This window comes from Gambusia affinis, linkage group LG18, assembly GCF_019740435.1.
Source record: "Gambusia affinis linkage group LG18, SWU_Gaff_1.0, whole genome shotgun sequence".
NCBI classification, from domain to species: domain Eukaryota; kingdom Metazoa; phylum Chordata; class Actinopteri; order Cyprinodontiformes; family Poeciliidae; genus Gambusia; species Gambusia affinis.
The window spans coordinates 25,055,249-25,077,250 of record NC_057885.1 but is presented as its reverse complement, the minus strand read 5'-3'; the positions used below and the strand labels follow the sequence as shown (position 1 = coordinate 25,077,250).

Here is a 22,002-nt window from a genome sequence, read left to right as displayed (position 1 = left end):
AAACGACTGAAGATCCTCATCTGATTTCTGGACTCTAAACTAAAACATCTTTAGAAAACATCAGGAAGAAAGGTGGTGATGTAAAAACTTAAAGCTACATTTTCAATATATCGCCATGGCAACACAATCCTTGTATAACCTGCTGCTAGCAGCTTTTCTATTGTCAACCTGAAGATTTTATTGTCTTAAACTTTTATCACAGCAGAAAAAATGAAGTTGGAGGAGAAGTTTATGACTAACAATGAAACATTATTTCAAAATGTTTGTTTTGGTTTTTTCTTGTAAAGTTTTAAAAATCTAGATTGTGTGGATATTATCTTGTTGAAAAATCAATAGCCAATAATAAGGTGTCAGGGCATTTATTAATAAATTATATTTATAATAATGGATTAAATTGGTGAAGAAAATGGCTGAATGAGGACAAATTAGCACTGAGGCTAAATAAAAACCACAGGATGAAGGAAGGCTAACTGGAAAGTTACATAGTAGCTGGAGAGAAAGGTGGGAACACAAGATGGCGGACGGCGCTGAGTGGTGACATCATCATCCTTGAAAAGTGGCGTCAGGTTGAACAAAGGTCAACGGATGCAGCTAAAGGTCACTCTGCCGTTAGCGTTAGCAGCCAGGGACAGGAGATGCAGCCTGGTGAGTCTTTAGATGAAAAGTTTTCAGAGGTTCAGGAATTAAAGAGTCGATGTTTCTGTTTTATGACGTCGTTGATTCATTGAGGGACTTTGATGAAACCAGCGCCACCTTCTGACAGGAAGAGGAGAAACAGCAGTGAGTGAGTCCAGTAATCTGATTACTGGGTCCTCTTGGAGTCTAGTAATCTGATTACTGGTACTCTGCTGGTCTTGTTGGGCCTGTGGTCCAGTACAGCTGGGAGTTTGTCTGCTGAAGGAGGACTGACCACTTTTTATTGGCTTTGGTTTTGTCTTTCATGGCCACCTCTCTATCTGACCTCAGTCACATGACCTCATGTCCAGGTCACCTGACCCTGAGGGTTTGGGATCCTGGAGGTTGCTGTGTTAGCTGAGGTGTTAGCATGCTAACGTTAGCATGCTAACTGTGTTGTGATTAATGAGGTTCATCACTAATGTCAGCGTCTCCTTGACTCTCTGTCACGATGAAGAATATTAAAACTGACTGAACTTACTGGGCCTTAAGGGCCACAATATGTATCAATACATACATGATGAAACAACAACTCACCTGGAGGAGGAAGAACATCCAGGTATATGGTGAAGATGATTTCCATCCAGCTGTTTGTCTGAATGATTCGACATTCATAAGCTCCTCTGTCGTCAGTCGTCACGTTCTTCAGAACCAAAGACACGTTTCCATCCTTCATCTGTCTGTCCTGCAGATCCACTCGGTCCTTAAACATCACATGCTGGTTTTCTAGATCAATCTTCCTATTTCTGTACAGAAGAACATTTTGTGACCCCAGATCAGATCTGATCCACTGTAAGACTAGAACAGGTTTATTATCAGGAGATCTGCAGGGCAGAAATGTGTCCTGTCCAGTTTGAGCTGTGATGTTTTTCTGATCTGTAGGAGGAAACAGAGCAGAGAGGTCAAAGGTCATTTATTGATTTACCAAAGGAACCTACAGAGTTTCTTCCTTTAACATCAGAACAGTGATGCTACAAAGATCATAACATGAAGGTTTTCATTTATCCATACAGAGCAGAAAGGACTACAACTCCCAGAATGCAGTGAGAGTGAAACCTGAGAGGATCAGGAAGAAGATACTGATTTATTTTACTGTTGAAGACAAAACATGTTTTTACATGAAGATATTTTCTACTGAAGCAGCTCTAGACTGTTGAACACATTAGAATATGAAAATGATCAATAAAAAGCAGTAAAAACTTTAGAAATAATCAAAAAGGAGTTATTCTGAACAGGATGTTGAAACAATTGATACAAACCACAAAACCTGATTGATAACCTGCAAAAACAATTTATTGATCAAAATAGATAGTTCTATAAATAATTATGTTTTTGTGTCATTGAATGAAAAGTTCTGATAAAATGTTTATGTCCAATAAAGATCAATGGATCAGTCCAGTTTCTGTTCTGAAGGTTCATTATTGATCCTTTTTCTGAAGCTGAACATCCAGATTGGTGACGTCTAAAGGGCCCAAAACAGTTCAGATCAATTTGATGATCAGGAGAATATTGATCAGAGAATGGCTTCAAAACAAATGAACTACAAACCCAAACAGTAGTAAATTTATTTTATTGACTAGATTTGATTTGATTCTTTAATCCCACTGGAAACTGGTTGATTGTTGAGCCTCAGTTTTTCACCAGTAAAGATAAATATTGAATTATTTCTCCTGTCAGGGGCCGGGGGCCCACAAAGCCTGTGTGCTCCGGGAGAGCAAAGGGCTAGCTCCGGCCCTGGAGGAGGAGCCACCAGAACCGGACCGTCTCAATGTCTTTAACGGTCTTTAAGGTCCAACAGGCTTCAGTCAGACGGTTCGACTCCTGGATTCACTGGTTGTGATGATCCAGTCTGTTTACTGTCAACGAACTAACTGGTCCCTAAACTATGACCAGGATTATCATCGTTACGTCAACATGTGTCTCCGTGGATAGCATCACTTTAACTATCCATGGATCTCTGATCAGAATAACTTTCAATCTGAAGTTTTCCTCCAGAAACTCGCCTGTAGAGACAGAAGAGATGAAGATGAAGATGATGAAGTTCAGGACCGAAAACAATGAAGTAGCTGCTACAGAATCCATTTCCGGGTTTCAATCCACCGTCAGTTTCTCGTATTTCTCTCACCGCGACATTACATAGAAACAACAAAACACCAGAAGATTCTCTTTAAACATTAAACCTTATTATATTTGCTGTTTTCGGCCAATAATCAATAAAATATCAAATATTCGGAAACACCGATAATCCACGAGCTGCGACAGAAAACAGGAAGAAGGAGGAGCGGAAGGGCGATGAGAAGAACTGTTCATCTGAGTGAACTGAACCTGTCGGATCAGTGATCCGTTCACTGGATCAGTTCACCGGATCACTCAGTTCATTGGTTCAGAACAGCGCCTCCTCCAGTCCAATCTGAGTACTGATCTGTTCATGCTGCGACATGTTGCCACTGCAGCAGCGAGTCGCTCTCCGTTTCCTTCAAGCAACACAGATCAACACACACACACCGGATCAAACACACACACTCCGTATCAAACACACACACTCCGTATCAAACACACACACCGGATCAAACACACACACCGGATCAAACACACACACCGGATCAAACACACACACCGGATCAAACACACACACTCCGTATCAAACACACACACTCCGTATCAAACACACACACTCCGTATCAAACACACACACTCCAGTCTCCATGATCTGAACAAACTTTGGTACAGAAAATAATCACCCAGAGGAAACAAGATAGAAAATAAATCAAGTAACTATGTTGCCTTCACTTCTTATAAAATATGACTTAAAAGAAATTTAAGTTTTAATTTAACTCCTTTAAATTGGGCCTCTGTCTCTTTAAAAACTCCTGCTCTTTCTGAAACTCCGCCTCCAGGAAGTCATCACAACATGGATCCTCCAAAATATGCAGTTTGTATCAAATGAAGCATTAAATTGGTAACTCGACTCACTGATGTTTCGTTCTTTGGATCAGCATAAACAGATCATCACCCAGCATATAAATATTTATTCATACAACATGGTGGTTCTGTTCTGGCATCATAGCAGCTCAGACAAACCAGGTCATGGATCAATACATGGTTGTACATTTTAAGGTTTTGTAATAAAGTAGCCAGACAGAATCTGCTGGCTGACAGAACAGTTTCTGAGATTGTAAATCCAGTAAAACAAATCTCTGCTGTCTGGACTCATCATTACAAGAAGACCAACACACACATGGATCCTGGTTGGCCTAAAGCTGAACACGGTCAGCAACACTCTGACCTTCATTATAAACTCCATGAGGATTTGGAAAGCAACTCTTGAGCCCATTTGACAGCCAGCAGCACAAAACTCCAGCAAATGTGGAATATATAGTTGTAGTTCTGCATGGACCTGAATCCCCTCAGACAAACAATCACATCATCATCAATAGTGACCCTCAGAAATGGGGTCACAGTCACTTTCTCTACAAATATCAAACTGTCTGCTGACATCTGATCTACAGCAAAGGCATCAAAACGTCAGTCAGGCTGGAGAAATGTTGTTGGATGGTGACAAACAGGGAAGGTGATCCACACAGAGGGGATATCAGAGGACAGAGACAAGAACCTTTGGACACTACAGGAAAATGGCAACAAATAAAACCTGCAGCCAGTAAGGAAGGTCCTGACAGGACAACTCAGTGGCAACATCAAGGTCCAGACAAGCAACAGCAATGCCTTGTGGGTAATCAGATACCTTGAAATTCAGACATGAAGGATATTCACCATGGACGGTGGATTCTGCACCAAGTATAGAATCCCTGTACTGGACCAGGGATCCTTTATAAATACAGGACTAAACATTGAGCACACAGAAGGAGGCAGAGGTCTAGTGAGGATAAGAGCCACAATCCAAAATGAAATGTTTTAACTCCAAACATGCATCAGGAAGAAGACCTTGAGGGATGAAGTTCTCTGTGAATGTTTCAGACAATGGAAACTGGAAGAGAAGAAGCTGAAGGAACCATGATGGGAGGAAAAACCTGCATGTGAAGAACCAATGACATCACTTCCTCAGATGGACGGAGCTGAAATGATCAAATCCTCCCACTGGTTAGAGAGGGCTGGACTGACAGACGGCACAGGAACACTGATCATAGCAGTGCAGGAGCTGGTCCTGTAAAGATCCCAACAGGTGAAGACAATAGCAGCAACTTGGTTCATACCAGCTCAGGGGTCAGTGACCCCAGAGTGACCCCCACACTGGAGGAGGGGCTCCAACAGGAACCTGGAGAAACACCTGATGATGAAACACCTGCCAGAAACATCAAGTCCTGAAGCTCCCAGGCCTCTAGAGGAGCTGAGCTGGAGATGAAGGTGTTAATATCAGGTGATGGAGGTTAATCAACCGATGGTGACCTAAAGGCCTGTGGAGGGTTAACTGGTTAACAGCAGCACTTTACTGGGTCGACACACTGAGAACAACAGGAGAAATGGTTCTCAGTGAGGAGTGGAGGATCCAAGAACTAGAAAATAAAATCTAAAGATCTAAAAGTCCCAAACTGAACAAGTTGCTACTAGTTGTATGAATGTGGAGTTGAGTGAGTTTCCCTTTGGGGTTTAACAGGACAACATTTCTGAAAGAACCAGAACCTGCAGAGTCCTGTCCTCCCTGTGATGGAAGATGCTTATTTACACATCAGGCTTAGAAAGATGGACGTTCAGATTAATTGTGATTAATCCAATTAAATGATGAAACTGTTTAACAAAAGTCCATCACAGATTGACACACATGCAGTTCATGGAAACGTTTCTGTGAAAAACCCTCTAGACAACAATAATTTCTATAAACTAATATTTGTATGATATCATAATTAATGTTCATTTAATCCACCATGAAGGTTTTTTCTGTTATTCACTTTGTCTTCCTGGACTCTTTCCAACAGCTCCCACCAGGGGGCGCCACAGCAGATCCTCGTTCTCCATCTTCTGTCCTCCTTTCTCTCCTCTCTCTCTACATCAGGGGGTCCAAAGTGGGTTCTGGAGGTTCTGAAGGTTCTGAAGGTTCTGGAGGTTCTGAAGGTTCTGGATGTTCTGGAGGTTCTGGAGGTTCTGAAGGTTCTGAAGGTTCTGGAGGTTCTGGAGGTTATGGAGGTTCTGGATGTTTTGAAGGTCCTGGAGGTTCTGGAGGTTCTGGAGGTTCTGGAGGTTCTGAAGGTTCTGAAGGTTCTGAAGGTTCTGGAGGTTCTGGAGGTTCTGGGGGTTGTGGAGGTTCTGGAGGTTCTGGAGGTTCTGGAGGTTCTGGAGGTCCGGCATCCTGCAGGTTCTAGTCTCTCCCTGGTTTAACTCACCTGGATCCAATGATGATCATTAGAAGAACTTTGACCTGCTGAAAGGTTGTTGGTACCAGCAGGGAGGGAACCAGAACATGCAGGATGCCGGGCCTCCAGAACCTCCAGAACCTCCAGAACCCACTTTGGGCTCCACTGATCTCCATCAGGAACCTTCTCTGGTTTTCCTCTGTCCCTCCTCCACAACATCTCCATGTCCAACATCCTTCCTCCAGTTGTACTTCTGCAGTGAATCATTCATGTCGACATTTTGACACGTTTCCATTTAGTGTTGAACAGAAACTAAACTAACCAACCGTCCTGCTTCTCACTGCTGGTATGAAGGTGGTTCCTGAGTGAAATGTGAGTTTCATCCTGTGAAGGTTTGTCTGCTGCTCTGATCCCTTGATGTGGAGGAAGGAGGCGGGTTCAGCTCAGTGACAGCAGCTGAACTGAAGCTTCAGATCAGTCAGAGCTACGATGAGACCAACATCTCTACCAGCTTCACTCTGTGAGTACAAACACTTTCTGATCCGTTTGGGTCGGACTTCTGCTGGCCAGCATGTTTCTCATGGTTTTATTTAGGATCCATTCAGAAATCAGAAAATCAAAGAAAATGAGTCAATTTATAAATTTATAGATGTTTCTGTTTGACATTCAAGTTTTTCAGATTTTGATCTAAAAATTTTAATTTTTTTTAGTTCTGACCTTCTTGGTGTCCTGCACAGTGGCTGAAGGTTTGTTATACTCTATAATATTAACTTTTAAGGTTCCAAAAAATGTTTCAGAAAGAGAAATGAAACAAATCTTGATTTAAACAATTAAATACAATGCAACATTTTAAAATCTGATATGATGATTTTATTTTCCAGTTCTCCCAGTTCAACTGACTGTGAATCCCAGCAGATCTCAGTTCTTCAGAGGAGAATCAGTGACTCTGATCTGTGAGGATGAAAACAGATCTGAAGGATGGACTGTGAGGAGAAACACAAGCAAAGGAACCAGGACTGAATGTAAAGATGGATGGGGAGAAGATGATGGTTCTACCTGTAACATGACCTTCCTCTTCCCAGAGGATACTGGTGTGTACTGGTGTGAGTCCAGGTCTGGATCCTCCAGCAGCAGCAGCAGCAGCATCCAGCTCTCTGTCTCTGGTAAGATCAGACTGTGGAGTTAGTGTTGCTGAAGCTGTGTGGAAATGGATGAAATGCTGTAGTTTGTCTCTGTGTTGAGGTGGATCAGTGATCCTGCAGAGTCCTGTCCTCCCTGTGATGGAGGGAGATGACGTCACTCTGAGCTGCAGAGCAAGGAATCCAACCCACAACCTCCCAGCTGCTTTCTATAAAGATGGCTCCTTCATTGGTGATGGATCATCAGGTCACATGACCCTCCTCCATGTTTCCAGCTCTGATGAAGGCCTCTATAAATGTAACATCAGAGGTCATGGAGAGTCTCCATCCAGCAGGATCTCTGTCAAAGGTCAGAGGTCAGAGAGGTTAAATAAATCCTGAACTTTAAGTTTTATCATGAATTTATAACTTATTAAAACTTTATTTTAGAGAAACCATCAACCACATCTTCCCCATCAACTCCTCCTCCATCATCATCATCATCATCATCTTCCTCCCAGTTTCTCCTCTATGGTCTCTCGTCTCTATCAGCTGTTGTTCTACTGGTTTTACTGGTTTTCTTGGTCAAACGTCACATTAACAGGAAATCTAAAGGTGAGATCAATGTTAATTATTTTAGTTTTTTAGTTTTTATTTTTAAGTTCATATTTGCAAACATTCAACATGTTTTTATTCATCTGTACATTTTTAAACTATTGATTTATTGATTATTTTTACAGATGATCAGGAAGATGGAGAGGAAAGTTTAACTTACAGTGATGTTCAAATATTACAGAGGAAACAACAGAAACCAAACGGAGGTAAAACTGTTTTCTTGGATTTATTAGTTTTCTGGAGCCACAAACTGTTAAACTGATAGAAACTAAATAAACTAAATAAACTAAATAAACTAAATAAACTAAATAAACTAAATAAATTAAATAAAGTAAATAAACTAAATATACTAAATAAACTAAATAAACTAAATAACAGAATCTTCTCAGGTTTTATTCAGATATCAGATATTTATTAATTATAACTAATAATCTGTTTTAAACATCAAACAAATGAATAGTTTTACTATTTAAACGATTTTAGAACATAAAAATATAATTTATTGATGTAAATATTTTGAATTAACTTGTATAAATATCAATTAACCTATTTATCAATTTAACATTATAACATGATAAAAGTATTAAATTATTGTTTCTGTTCTGATTGGATTCTGTTTCCAGACTGTCGGGACGTTTAGTGATGTTTGGTTCTTAATGTAGTTTATTTATATTTATATTTATATTAATATTTATATCTATATTTATATTTATATCTATATTAATATTTATATTTATATTAATATTTATATTTGTGTTTATATTTATATTTATATTTGTGTTTATATTTATATCTATATTTATATTTATATTAATATTGATATTTATATAAATATTTATATTTATATTAATATTGATATTTATATAAATATTTATATTTATATTTATATTAATATAAATATTTATATTTATATTTATATTTATATTTATATTTGTGTTTATATTTATATTTATATTTATATCTATTTATATTTATATTTATATCCATATTTATATTTATATTTATATCTATATTTATATTTATATTTATATTTATATTTATATTTATATTTATATCTATATCTATATTTATATTTATATTTATATCTATATCTATATTTATATTTATATTAATATTTATATTTACATCTATATTTATATTTATATTAATATTTATATCTATATCTATATTTATATTTATATTTATATTTATATTTATATCTATTTATATTTATATTTATATTTATATTCATATCTATTTATATTTATATTTATATCCATATTTATATTTATATTTATATCTATATTTATATTTATATTTATATTTATATTTATATCTATATCTATATTTATATTTATATTAATATTTATATTTATATCTATATTTATATTTATATTTATATTTATATTAATATTTATATTTATATTTATATTTATATTTATATCTATATTAATATTTATATTAATATTAATATTAATATTTATATTTATATTTATATTTGTGTTTATATTAATATTAATATTTATATTAATATTTATATTTATGTTTATATTTATGTTTATATTAATATTTATATTTATATTAATATTATTATTATATGTTTTGTTCTCTAAAAGTTGCTCTCTGTGTCGAAGCATTTGCAGCAGTTGGTGGTTTTTCTGCTAACTGGCGCTAACAGACTCTGCGGTCGTCCAGTTTCCTGTTTGTGTCTCAGCTGAAGGTTCACATGCCAACGCTGTGAATAGATTCACCTGAAGAAACTTTAACAAACTTAGACACTAAAACTGTTTTAATGTTGAGACTTTTATTAAATAGTTTTGGCTTTAATTCCTGTCACATGTAGAGTTTTCTATAATAACCAAGACAGAGATTCTGTGTGAGACGAAGTTTTAATACTTTACATGATATTATATCAAAATAAACCCTGAACTGAACAATCTACGGGGCCCAGATTGATAAAATACTTTAGTCTCATCCAAACATTGTTTAAAACTCCAGAACGTTTTAAAATAGATTCTTAAATTCTAGATTCTGATGAATTTATTGATCAAATGGACAATAAAGGAGGTGAACAAACCCAGAGTGAACCTGTGAGGGATTCTTTGGGCTCCAGGATTTAGGGCCCCTGTGCCCTTTGACCCCTGGGCATTACCCATAATCCCTCCCAGCTTGAACTGGTCCAGCTGTTGACAACCAGCGTCTAGATCTGGAGCATCTAGATCTGTAAACTGTCCAGAAGTCATTGGCTTCCTGTTGATGAGACAAAACATTCCAGTAAAACGTTTTAGTAAAATGAACATGAAGTTCATCATGAACATTAAAGCCTCTGATGTCAGAACCGTCACAGAGTGTCGTTGGGTTTTAGAAACATCTGGAAACAAATCATGAGAAACGTCTTTCAGTTCCAGCATCAAAGCTTCAGTTTTCACTGTTTTATTGGCAACATGCAGCGTCTCCCAGCTGCTGCAGCTCATCATGAAATCAGACAGAACTAAAGTCTGAAGAGGAACCATGTTGGATCAGCATCTGGCTGCTGTGAAACAGAGTTTGAGTCCAGAACTTCTGGCATCAACTGAACAGAATCGACTGAGCAACGAAGGACAGAAACTGATTTTAAAATCAGTCACACAGTCGGTCAGTAAAGGTGGAAAACTGAAGTAGCTGTTGGTAAATATGATGCTGCTGAGCAGCTTGATGGTGAATAAAGAGTTTTCAGTCTGTTTGATGCAGCAGATTGATTCTGTTCTGCACAATGTTGAAACTATAAACCTTTAGGGAACCTTTAACATCGTCTGCTAAAGAGACAATGGGCCGGTTAACCATTACTACTAGTAAAGAGTTAACTATCAATACTACTAAAGGATTAACTATCACTACCCACCTTCCTTATCTACACTCAGAACTGTTTGTTGTTTAGTTTTTATTTTTGTTGTTTTGTTTTTATTTTTGTTGTTTTGTTTTTATTTTTGTTGTTTCGTCTTTATTGTCGTTTCTTGGCTTCGTCTTCTTACAGTTTTTGTTCGCTGTTCATTCCCAGAATGACAAACTGACCCTGAACGCAACACGGACCGACTGCTGGATGTGAGTCACAGTTTAGCCTTTAGCCTGATTCTGATTGGTTAGCAGGTCTGTGTGGTGAAGCTGTTAGCTTCTGTTAGCTTCAGAGAAAAGTCTCTGAGTGAATCTGAGTTTCTGTTTCTGATGTTCTGGTTTCACAGCAGATCCAACTTGATCCAAACTTTGTAGAAAATCCTCAGAACGTTTCCTTCTTTGGGATCATCAAGATGTTCTTGGTAGAAATGAGACGCTCTTTGTGTTCTGTTGGGTCTCCAGTGACTCTGACCTTTGAACTCCCTGATGGAGGCAGTTTTTCTTCCATACTGTTGAGTAATGACCTCTGACCTTTACTGAGGCCTTGAGGTCTGCAGAGATTAAAACTTTGTTCTGGTTTCCTCTGGGATCTTCTGGATTGGGATTTTGGTTTTAACTGGTTTTTCCCCAGTTACCCTCAGACAGATTCATCTCCAGTTCAGATCCTTCTTGGTTCCTTTTACCTTCCTTTGGTAAAACCTGATATTGCCTCTGATCAATGTGATTGATAGCAGACTGCAGGTGTTGATTGATTTTGGCTTCAGCACTTATAAACTCCTGAGCCGCCATCTTGAATCCATGACCAGACTGGAGCAGCTGGTCAGACCTTGAGGTCCAACAGTCTTTAGTGACGGTGATGGACGAGCCTTACGAGGTCAGAGGAAAATACTGAGACTTTGGAGAACCTGTCCGTCTGAGGGAACAAGCAGGTTAAACCAGAAACATAAAAATGTTTTAAAGTGAGTTTTGCTCACAGAGACCTCAGTGGGTTCATGTTCACACATTCCACACACAGTCATTTTCACGCCCACAGAGTGAGAAACTCAAGCAGTGGAGACACAATGGACCCGACCAGAACCAGACGGTAGCTGGTTAGAGTTTAGATTGGATTTCTTCACTCCTCCATGTTTCTCCATTTTGGATGATCTGAGTTTCTCTGGAGTCTCAGAGCCAAAATGTCATCATAACTCTGATCATAACATAAATTTATCATCATCTGTTCCTGGATTCCTTAAATCTGGACAGGATGTGACTTTTTGAGACCTTTACATGTTTCATGATGTTCATGTAGAGAAAAAACTGAAGTTAAAACAGTCGATGCTATGATGAGCTTTAGAGGTAATGTTAACTATTAATATGTTAACTATTAATATGTTAACTATTAATAAGTAATATTAACTATTAATAAGTAATGTTAACTATTAATATGTTAACTATTAATATGTAATGTTAACTATTAATAAGTAATATTAACTATTAATATTTATCTATCTAATTTCTCATCTCCTGGTTTTCCAACATATAAAATCTGTTTTTATATTCTGGTTCTGGTTGGTAAAATATCTTCCTGAAGTTTCTTCTGTTTCTCTTCAGTTCCTAGAAAATCTCCAGAACTTTATAATATTCTGCTCATAATCTAAGAAAAGTATTAAAAGTTTACTGCAGTTTGAAAAGTTACAGCTGATAAGGAGCCATTTTGTCTTTCATGTTGTAACATTAACTTTGTTTGTTACCAACAACAAACTTTATTTTAATAAACCTAAAATATTGGAGGTTTAATATCCTCCAATATTGATCCAATAGATAATAGATTTTCTTATAAATTGATCAAATCAGCTGAAAGGTTTTTTATGTTTTTATTATAATGAACTGATCATAACTTTAAAATATCCAAACTATTAAGTTTATTTTCCATTGAATGTTTTTATGAACCACCTCAGTTTTATTTCTCATAACAGTTAAATATTCACCAGTAGAGGAATATTTAGCTTTAACTAAACTGTCTTTATTAATGTTTATTGACTCGGTATCTCCGTGTTCTGACCCGGTTGTGTTCTGACCCGGTTGAGTTCTGACCCTGTTGGGTTCTGACCCGGTTGGGTTCTGACCCGGTTGTGTTCTGACCCGGTTGGGTTCTGACCCGGTTGGGTTCTGACCCGGTTGTGTTCTGACCCGGTTGTGTTCTGACCCGGTTGGGTTCTGACCCGGTTGGGTTCTGGTTGGTCTTGTTCCTCTGTTGGCTGGTTGGTCATGTGATCTTCTCACGCCATCAGGACCACAGCAGAGTTTCTCATCAGAGGCTGGTTGAGCTGCTGCCGTTTGGTCGCTCTGTGGTTTGGACTTCGTCGCTGTTGATTCCGTTCCAACCTGAGAAACTGTTTGCGTCCTGCTTTGATGTGAACGTGTGACATTGAGTAAACAGAGGTGAAATGCATCGTGGTTTCCGCTGCTGAGAGTCAGACATGTTCTCGTGACTTACCATGCTCTCCACAAACCCTGGCACTCCTGACAGCCGTACCTGAAACAGCAGGACTGTTTTAACATCATACCATCCAGAAAATATCAGCCTTTAATTTGAGAGCGATTATTCAGTTTATGAACTTTATATCTTTAATGTTTAACCCAGTTGGCCTCCACACGGCCGCCTACTGGGCAGTGTGGTCTGTTACTGGTGTGTTTCCATTGATGTAATGGAGAAGGAGGCGTTTAAAGACACGAGGGCCCTCAGGTCTTCTGAACTGTAGCTAAAGGCTTCAGTGGCTCCGGACCTGGGAAGAATCACCGCCTGAGGGGAACCAGAGTGACGAAGGTCAGACAGCAGCTGCTGCAGCTGCTGCAGCTACTGCTGCAGCCAACAGACTCTGGTTTTGACAGAAACGCCTCTGAAATGCCTTGAACTGCTGTTGGTGTTTTGTCTCACTACAAACATCGTTGTAGATTTTGAGAGTAACAAGAAAACTCTTCAAAATGGGAGAAACAAGAGAACATATGAAGTGAGGCAGACGCCTCCTGATCTTCATGAAGCAGGAAATGATCAGAGATTCATTTAGAAACTTTCTCCTCACAACAACCTGAAAGTGTCTGATGTCACTTTCCAGTCAAAGGTTGGTCTGTAAATCACCAACCTGATTCCTCCCATCGTCTCTGACCAGAGAATCGGATCCGTTTGTTTAGGAAACAGAGGAAATGATGGATCTGATGGATCTGATGGAGAATTGAAGTCAAATTCCATCTTGATTCCCTCAGAGCTTTAATTACATTTCATACTATAACCACAGATTGACTTTATCATAAGTATTAAAACACAGAGTGATAAATGCTGCTGCTGTTAGCCACAGATACATGAGGAAGTTTGAAATGCACAGAAAATGTTTTTAAGTCAATTTCATCCTGAACCAAAGGAGCAGAATCATATCAAATATATTTTTAGCTTTACATCATATTATAAAATCATTCCCTCAAAAACATACCTGGATTGTTGCCATGACTCCTTCATAATCTCCATGGCAACCATTCAGATGAGCCGCCTCGACAATGGAGGCAGGAACACGGTCCACTCAGACTCCATGTCCCCCACCTCCCCCGGGACGTGTTCGAAGTTCTGCCGGAGGTGGGAGTTAAAGCTCCGTCTCACATGGGATTCTGCCAGACGTTCCCAGCAGACCCTCACAACACGTTTGGCCTGCCAGGTCTGACCGGCATCCCCCCCACCAGCGGAGCCAACTCACCACCAGGTAGTGGTCAGTGGACAGAACCTCTCTTCACCCGAGTGTCCAAGACATACGGCCGCAGATCCGATGAAACGCTGACAAAGTCGATCATCGAACTGCAGCCTAGGGTGTCCTGGTGCCAAGTGCACATATGGACACCCTTATGCTTGAACATGGTGTTTGTTATGGACAATCCATGACGAGCACAGAAGTCCAACAACAGAACACCACTCCAGTTCAGATCAGGGGGGCCGTTCCTCCCAACCACGCCCCTCCAGGCCTCACTGTCATTGCCCATGTGAGCGTTGAAGTCCCCCAGCAGAACAAGGGGGTCCCCAGGAGGAGCACTCTCCAGTACCCCCTCTAGGGACTCCAAAAAGGCTGGGTAACCTGAACTGTCGTTCGGCCCGTAAGCACAAATGACAGTCAGGACCCGTCCCCCCACCCGTAGGCGGAGGGAGGCTACCCTCTTGTTCACCGGGGTAAACCCCAACGTACAGGCGCCGAGATGGGGAGCAACAAGTATGCCCACTCCTGCCCGACGCCTCTCACCTTGGGCAACTCCAGAGTGGAAGTATGTCCAGCCCCCCTCAAGGAGACTGGTTCCAGAACCAGAGCCATGCGTCCAGGTGAGACCGACTATTTCTAGCCAGAACCTCTCAGCCTCACACACACTAGCTCCGGCTCCTTCCCCACCAGAGAGGTGACATTCCACGTCCCAAGAGCTTCTGCAACTGAAGATCGGACCGCCAGGGCCCCCTCCCTTGGCCGCCACCCATCACACAATGCACCCAACCCCGTTGGCCCCTCTCACTGGTGGTGGGCCCATGGGAGGGGGGACCCATGTTTCCTCTTCGGGTTCCATGGGTAAAAGCCTGGCCACCAGATGCTCGCCGTCGTGCCCCCCATCCAGGCCTGGCTCCAGAGTGGGGTCCCGGTGACCCGCGTCCGGGCGAGGGAACGCTGGGTCCAAAGTTTGTATCCATCATCAGGGTCTTCGGGCTGCACTTTGTCTGGTCCCTCACCTGGACCTGTCTGCCTTAGCTGAGAGTTCATGCCCCCTAACAGGGGCATGAAGCCCCAGACAGCAGAGCTCCAAGGATCATTGGGGCCTCAAACCCTCCACCACCATAAGGTGGCAGCACAAGGAGAGGGATTAGCCAGAGAGAATCCAAATTAGCCAGAGAAAATCCAGATTAGCCAGAGAGAATCCAGATTATCCAGAGAATCCAGATTATCCAGAGAAAATCCAGATTAGCCAGAGAATCCAGATTAGCCAGAGAGAATCCAGATTAGCCAGAGAGAATCCAGATTAACCAGATATAATCCAGATTATCCAGAGAGAATCCAGATTAACCAGAGAGAATCCAGATTATCCAGAGATAATCCAGATTAACCAGAGATAATCCAGATTAACCAGAGAGAATCCAGATTAACTAGAGAGAATCCAGATTAACCAGAGATAATCCAGATTAACCAGAGATAATCCAGATTAACCAGAGAGAATCCAGATTAGCCAGAGATAATCCAGATTATCTCAGGAGAACATGGAGACAGAATCATCTGATCAGATCCATAATTTCTACAATATTGATGGAATAATTTCATTTCTACTGACAGGAAGTTTTAACAATGAGTCATTTTATAGTTCAACATCTGTTACCAGCAGCAACAGTTAGCTTCAGGCTAGTCAGTTAGCATTAGCCACGCTAGCAGCAGTGGTGCTAAAGAGGCTAGCTTAGCTGCAGCTAAATGATGGAGCTTCAGTGATTTGATGTTTTCTTCTTCTGCAGCTCTGAGGCGGCGCTGCTTCACTACTGTTCTGTACGCCACCAAGACAGAAGAAGAAGAAAAACTTTGATGCTGAAACTCCTGGAGACAGAAAATGTTGTTGATGTGAAACTGGATCCACTGACAACAGGAAGAAAACATCAGTTCTATAACTCAGAGAGCTTTCTGTAATAAACTGGAAACATTAGAAAGTTGTTCATTCACAAGAATCTGATTTATGATTCTTACAATAAATTCATGCAGAAGAATAAAATCAAGTCCAGAAAAATGTTCACCTGTCCATCTGAATATGTTTGAGTTTTTCTCTGTAAGGCCTCATGAATGTATTTCATGTTTCATTCTCAGTGTTCAGTCTCATGTTTTCAGAAACTGTTTGGATTTGAAATGTCTGAATGTTAAAACCTCAGCAGCCTTTTGTTTCTCAGCAGCTTCAGCCTGTTGAACCTGCAGCTCTGCAGCTTGTTGCTAACAAACATGATGATCCTGTTTGTCTGCAGCTAAAAACAGTAAAGAGATCAACTTTATGTTTTCAATGCTTTTATGTAGAAATGCTTAGAAATTAATCTAATAATGCAATAAACTGCAGTTCACATTAAATTCAGTGTTTGTGCATTTATAGCATTAAATCATTTCTAACTGTATATATTTATATATATATAAAGTAATATTCATAGATTGTTTGCACTGAAATCTTTAAAGAATGAAACATGAAGATCATAAACCAGAAGAAAAACCATCTTATCAACGAGTCGGTAATAAACTAAAGACAGAAGGAGACGGAGGTCAAAGACTGTTTGGCTTCACTTCCATCTTGTTGCTCTGAAACTTTCTTTCCTTTCAGCTCCACCAACATCACCAGTAACACGTTAACAACCTCAAACCAGTAAAATCTTTACAAAGTTTAGTCTTTTAAATCACCAGCTGCTGATTGTTAATGTCTTTGGAACAATCAGTGAAACTCTCAGCTAAGATGCCTAAACTATTTTTAAAGACAAACTATTCAAATAGTTTCCCATCTTATAAAGTCCATAACAAAACAGTTGAATGTTTCCGTCTTCAGGTTCCTGAAGGAGACCCGGTTCTGTCACAGGCTGATCGTTGCTCTTGGTTTCCACTTTGACCTGAAGGACGAATCCTTTAATTTATGTTTCCAAGAGGCCAGAAGTTTCTTGGCGAGGCGTCATCAACTATGAGCACCACGTCACCAACATGCACGTTTCTGTCTGTCTGTCTCTGTCTGTCTGTCTGTCTATCTGTCTGTCTGTCCGTCTGCGGTTCAGCAGTGGAAACTTATTTACAGCAAGTGAAGAAAATTAAACCAAAACCTCAGAATAAATTTGTTCAAACTGCAGAAAATCCCTCAGAGTGAAACCAAAGCATCACCTTCAGGTTGTTTTCTGTTATTTTGTCTAAAAATATCTTTGAAATAAAATAACTCAAATGATCCAGAAGTTTTTCAGCTTTTTTTATCATCTTTATTTATAAAAGTTTAAGGTTATTCTCATAATTTTCAGTTTATTCTGAAAAGCAAAAGAAACAGAAACCCAGATGATCTCCTGGTGGTGAATAAGTTAGTTTCTCAGGTTGTGGAAAACGTGACTCTGGAGGTTTACGGCTCGCTGAAGGCAAGAGAAGAATCTAACTTCTGCAGCAGAACTCACTTTTTCTCTGTTTCCTTCAGCAGATTTTCTCAGTGAGGAGGAAATGATGTGGCTCTGAAACAGATTCAGGATCAAGTTTACATATTTTACTTTAATAAAACAGGTTTTGCATCAACATGCAGTAAATCAGTTCCTTCACCTGTTTCTGTTTTCTCTGATTATCGGTCTGCAGCTGATGTTTTCTGTTCTGACAGCTGAATAAATCACAGCTGGATCGCTCTCTGAAAATCAAAATGCAGAATATTAATCACCACAGTCAGAATAAATCAGCATGATGTTCATGAACCTGAAGAGGAAGATTCATCAGAAAACAGCAGCTTTGTTCCCTTTTTCACACTTCAGATCTTTGAAATAAAAATAACTCAAATGATCCAGAAGTTTTTTCTGCTTTTTTAAATAATCTTTATTTATAAAATCAAAGTTTAAAGTTATTCTCATAATTTTAACTTTATTCTGAAAAGCAATAGAAACAAAAACCCAGATGATCTCCTGGTTCAGTTTAAACTGATTATATTTCACTGATTGAAGCTGAAAGGTTTTGCTGTAACTCACATGTTGATGATTTCTGTCTGATTCACATAAAACCCATAAATTGATTATCAATCATTGATACCTGACCAGTCCCAGTGGATCTGGACTCCAGTTCTCCCAGTGACTCTGCTTGGATCAGACTGAAGGATTTCACTGGTTCCGGTCCAGTTGGTTCCTCTGAGCTCCAGCTGCAGCTTTAAGAGTCCTTCATGTTTTCACCATCAACCATCATGAGTTAAAGACATCATGTCTGATCAATAATCAATCAATAATTCTGCTGCTTCATGGGATTGAAATAAACAAAGTATTATCTATATTTTATTTAATGTGTTTAATTCTTCCACAAACAGCCAGATAATAATCAAAAAGCTCAGAAATAAAACAGAAAACTATCGTAGCGTCACGGTGTGCGCCCTGCTGGCTGACTCTGGTACTGCAGGTTGAAACATTCTCAGTTTCTCATAAAGAATCTCACTTTTTTCCATAGATTTAATAGAGATGGAAGCAAATGACAGCAAGGAAAAATATCACTTTTCTGAAAAACAAACAACAAAAGAATGTCAGAATGCTAAGTAGAACAGAGTAGCTTTAAGCTTTATATATTTAAAAAACGTGTAAAATTCAGGAACATTAGTTGTATCTACATCATGCAACATTTGATCAGTTGTCAAATTACAAGGATGATAATCATATGCTCATGTTAAACATGAGTTAAAACATTCAGATGTTCATGTGTGAAAATGATTCACAAACCTGGACGTATGAGTTTAAATGACCATTTCTAACTTAACTATGAAAACAGCAGTTATAATGTAATTTTGGTTTAGGGTTAGTGCTTCAATGATGTTTTTGATAATTTATTTTATGTCTGAAGGAATGTGGATTGATTTAATGAAGGAAAACAGCTTAAGAATTAGTTGTTCCCCCATGGGTTTGAATAAATTGACAATGAGGAGAGAAATTAATAAAATGTAACAAAAACGGAAGGAAAACTGAATATGCAAGTTAACGGGTTAAATGGACATCAATCCAGAAAACAATAATTTGGTTCTGCGACCCGAGAACAGGATCTGAGCTGCACTGCATCGCTGCTGAGAACTCAATTAATGTCGAATGAGCCAAAGCCTCATATGACGAGATATTATTCCCATGAAGACTCCCATGGTTTATTAAGTTCAAATACTCCATTACTCTGAACTACGAGTGTTCAAGGAAACCTTTGCATAAAATTGTCAACAATATTTTGAATCAATGCTGATGTATTAAACATTACTGTGAATATTTTGATGTAGCTCTTTGTGGATACCATGGCTGGACTCCCAGTTGTACCAGTACCAGTTCACATTGGCGGTGGCCTGAAGCGGGTCGGGACCAGAAGGTCGTTTATTCCCTAAAATCACAGCAAAATCAAACAAAAGGCCAAACAGGTTTTGATCTGATACAAGTGGAAACACGATCATCAATGACCAACTGTTACATCAATGTAGTTGAATTTCTATATTAAGTTTATCTTACTGGCGTTAGCAATGTTTATCTTTATGATTTAAATTTTATCCATCTTAAGTGGACCTTATATTTCTTAAAAATATTTATATATTAGAATTTATATTCACAAGTAAGTTAGGACAGCAATAAATAGAGAACTGCTGAGATTAATGAAGATTAGGGGGGATATGTTAGAGCAGAAACACTATTTATTACTAAAGACCTTCCAGCTCAGCCCGACCCGATTGGACCAAATATGACCTGGAAAGGAAGCTGACAGATAAGAACAACACGTTATTCATCACGTCTGAAATGGAGCAGATGTTGAGGTCAAGAGGTCACATCCAGTAAAACGGAGCAGATTGGCTGAAGCTTCCCAGTACAAACCAGTAGAACTGGGACTCTATGAAAACTGATGTCAGAAGTCAGGAGAGTTTGGATTTCTGTAACGATGGAAATGTGACGTTTTGGCTCCAGATGTTATTTAATCTCTTTTAGGCTGTGAGCAGAAGGAATCTGAGTTTTGTGAATCTTTTCTTTATTTCTATATTCCAGGAGTTTGACCCTCAGTGTGTGTCTTCCTCCTCTCTCATTACCTGATTTCCTTCTCACCTCTCTCCATTAAAGGCCTCTAGAGCCAATTAAACCTTTAAAAAAGAATCAAAACATGCAGAACCAAGTTTCATCTCTAGTTATAAAAAATCTTAATCCCTGTAGATTCCATAAATAATCCATGAGAATCTAACAGCAAAATAAAATGAACTGTAATGATAAAGGATCCACTGACTAAAGATCAGAGACTCTTTCTGCTGTGAGCAGACATGCAGGCTCCAGATCTGTGTTGTGTCTGCAGCAGGTGGAGATAATCTGTAATCTGCTGCAGATTACAGATTACAGAAGCTTTCTACATTTCTTCTACATTTACAGTGATTAACTCCACAGGGCAACAATACTCGACATGAGGCCTTTATAGTTTTGTTCAGTGTATTAAAAATACTTAAAAAACTAATATAGAAACAATATAATCTGGAGTAAAGGTGAGATTTTAACAAAATGCTGGTATTGAAACACCACAGAAATTATCCATCTGAAGAAGAAAATTAAAACAAATATTGTACAAAATATACATTTATATTTGTACATTAAAAAGAATCAAACTCATAAAATTAAATTAAAGCAGTAAGAATCAGGATCAGATTCCCTCCAGAGTGTCTCTGCTTTAGCAGCAGTAGCTTTAGCAGCAGCAGCTTTAGCAGCAGTAGCTTTAGCAGCAGCAGCTTTAGCAGCAGTAGCTTTAGCAGCAGCAGCTTTAGCAGCAGCAGCTTTAGCAGCAGTAGCTTTAGCAGCAGCGGCTTTAGCAGCAGTGGCTTTAGCAGCAGTAGCTTAAGCAGCAGTAGCTTTAGCAGCATTAGCTTTAGCAGCAGTGGCTTTAGCAGCAGTGGCTTTAGCAGCAGCAGCTTTAGCAGCAGTAGCTTTAGCAGCAGCGGCTTTAGCAGCAGTGGCTTTAGCAGCAGTAGCTTAAGCAGCAGTAGCTTTAGCAGCAGTAGCTTTAGCAGCAGTAGCTTTAGCAGCAGCGGCTTTAGCAGCAGTAGCTTTAGCAGCAGCGGCTTTAGCAGCAGTAGCTTTAGCAGCAGCAGCTTTAGCAGCAGTAGCTTTAGCAGCAGTAGCTTTAGCAGCAGCGGCTTTAGCAGCACGGCCAGCTGGCAGCAGCTTTAGCAGCGGTGCTTTAGCAGCAGTAGCTTTAGCAGCATGTGCTTTAGCAGCAGTGGCTTTAGCAGCAGTAGCTTTAGCAGCAGTAGCTTTAGCAGCAGTAGCTTTAGCAGCAGTAGCTGGCAGCGGCTTTAGCTGCTGGCTTTAGCAGCATGACTGCAGCAAGTGCTTTAGCAGCTGCTTTAGCAGTGCTTTAGCGGCTGCTAGCTTTAGCAGCAGTAGCTTTAGCGGCAGTAGCTTTAGCAGCAGCGGCTTTAGCAGCATTAGCTTTAGCAGCAGTAGCTTTAGCAGCAGCGGCTTTAGCAGCAGTAGCTTTAGCAGCAGCAGCTTTAGCAGCAGTAGCTTTAGCAGCAGTAGCTTTAGCACCAGTGGCTTTAGCAGCAGTGGCTTTAGCAGCAGTAGCTTTAGCAGCAGTAGCTTTAGCAGCAGTAGCTTTAGCAGCATTAGCTTTAGCAGCAGTGGCTTTAGCAGCAGTAGCTTTAGCAGCAGTAGCTTTAGCAGCAGTAGCTTTAGCACCAGTGGCTTTAGCAGCAGCGGCTTTAGCAGCATT

At 39.5% G+C, this 22,002-nt stretch overlaps 2 protein-coding genes across 5 annotated transcripts in view; one reads left to right on the top strand and one right to left on the bottom strand.

The window, feature by feature from the left end:
- The window catches only part of LOC122820836 (high affinity immunoglobulin epsilon receptor subunit alpha-like), a 29,532-nt gene extending 13,064 nt beyond the window's left edge, over positions 1 to 16,468 (top strand). Inside the window, exons 2-8 of one of the 4 annotated variants that reach the window (XM_044098464.1) lie at positions 6,374 to 6,501; positions 6,692 to 6,727; positions 6,863 to 7,144; positions 7,224 to 7,469; positions 7,550 to 7,714; positions 7,840 to 7,920; positions 16,068 to 16,468. In XM_044098464.1, the coding sequence (XP_043954399.1) occupies positions 6,471 to 6,501; positions 6,692 to 6,727; positions 6,863 to 7,144; positions 7,224 to 7,469; positions 7,550 to 7,714; positions 7,840 to 7,920; positions 16,068 to 16,135 (909 nt within the window). In that variant the 5' untranslated portion in view covers positions 6,374 to 6,470 and the 3' untranslated portion in view covers positions 16,136 to 16,468. Of the gene's footprint in view, positions 1 to 6,373; positions 6,502 to 6,691; positions 6,728 to 6,862; positions 7,145 to 7,223; positions 7,470 to 7,549; positions 7,715 to 7,839; positions 7,921 to 10,706; positions 10,776 to 16,067 lie in introns of those variants that run through there. The other 3 variants (XM_044098466.1, XM_044098465.1, XM_044098468.1) reach the window with 3 other exon arrangements.
- Positions 1 to 22,002, bottom strand: part of LOC122820830 (V-set domain-containing T-cell activation inhibitor 1-like) — a 44,355-nt gene that overhangs the window by 1,614 nt on the left and 20,739 nt on the right. Inside the window, exon 3 of the mRNA XM_044098459.1 lies at positions 1,213 to 1,551. Within this exon, the coding sequence (XP_043954394.1) occupies positions 1,213 to 1,551 (339 nt within the window). The remainder of the gene's footprint in view (positions 1 to 1,212; positions 1,552 to 22,002) is intronic.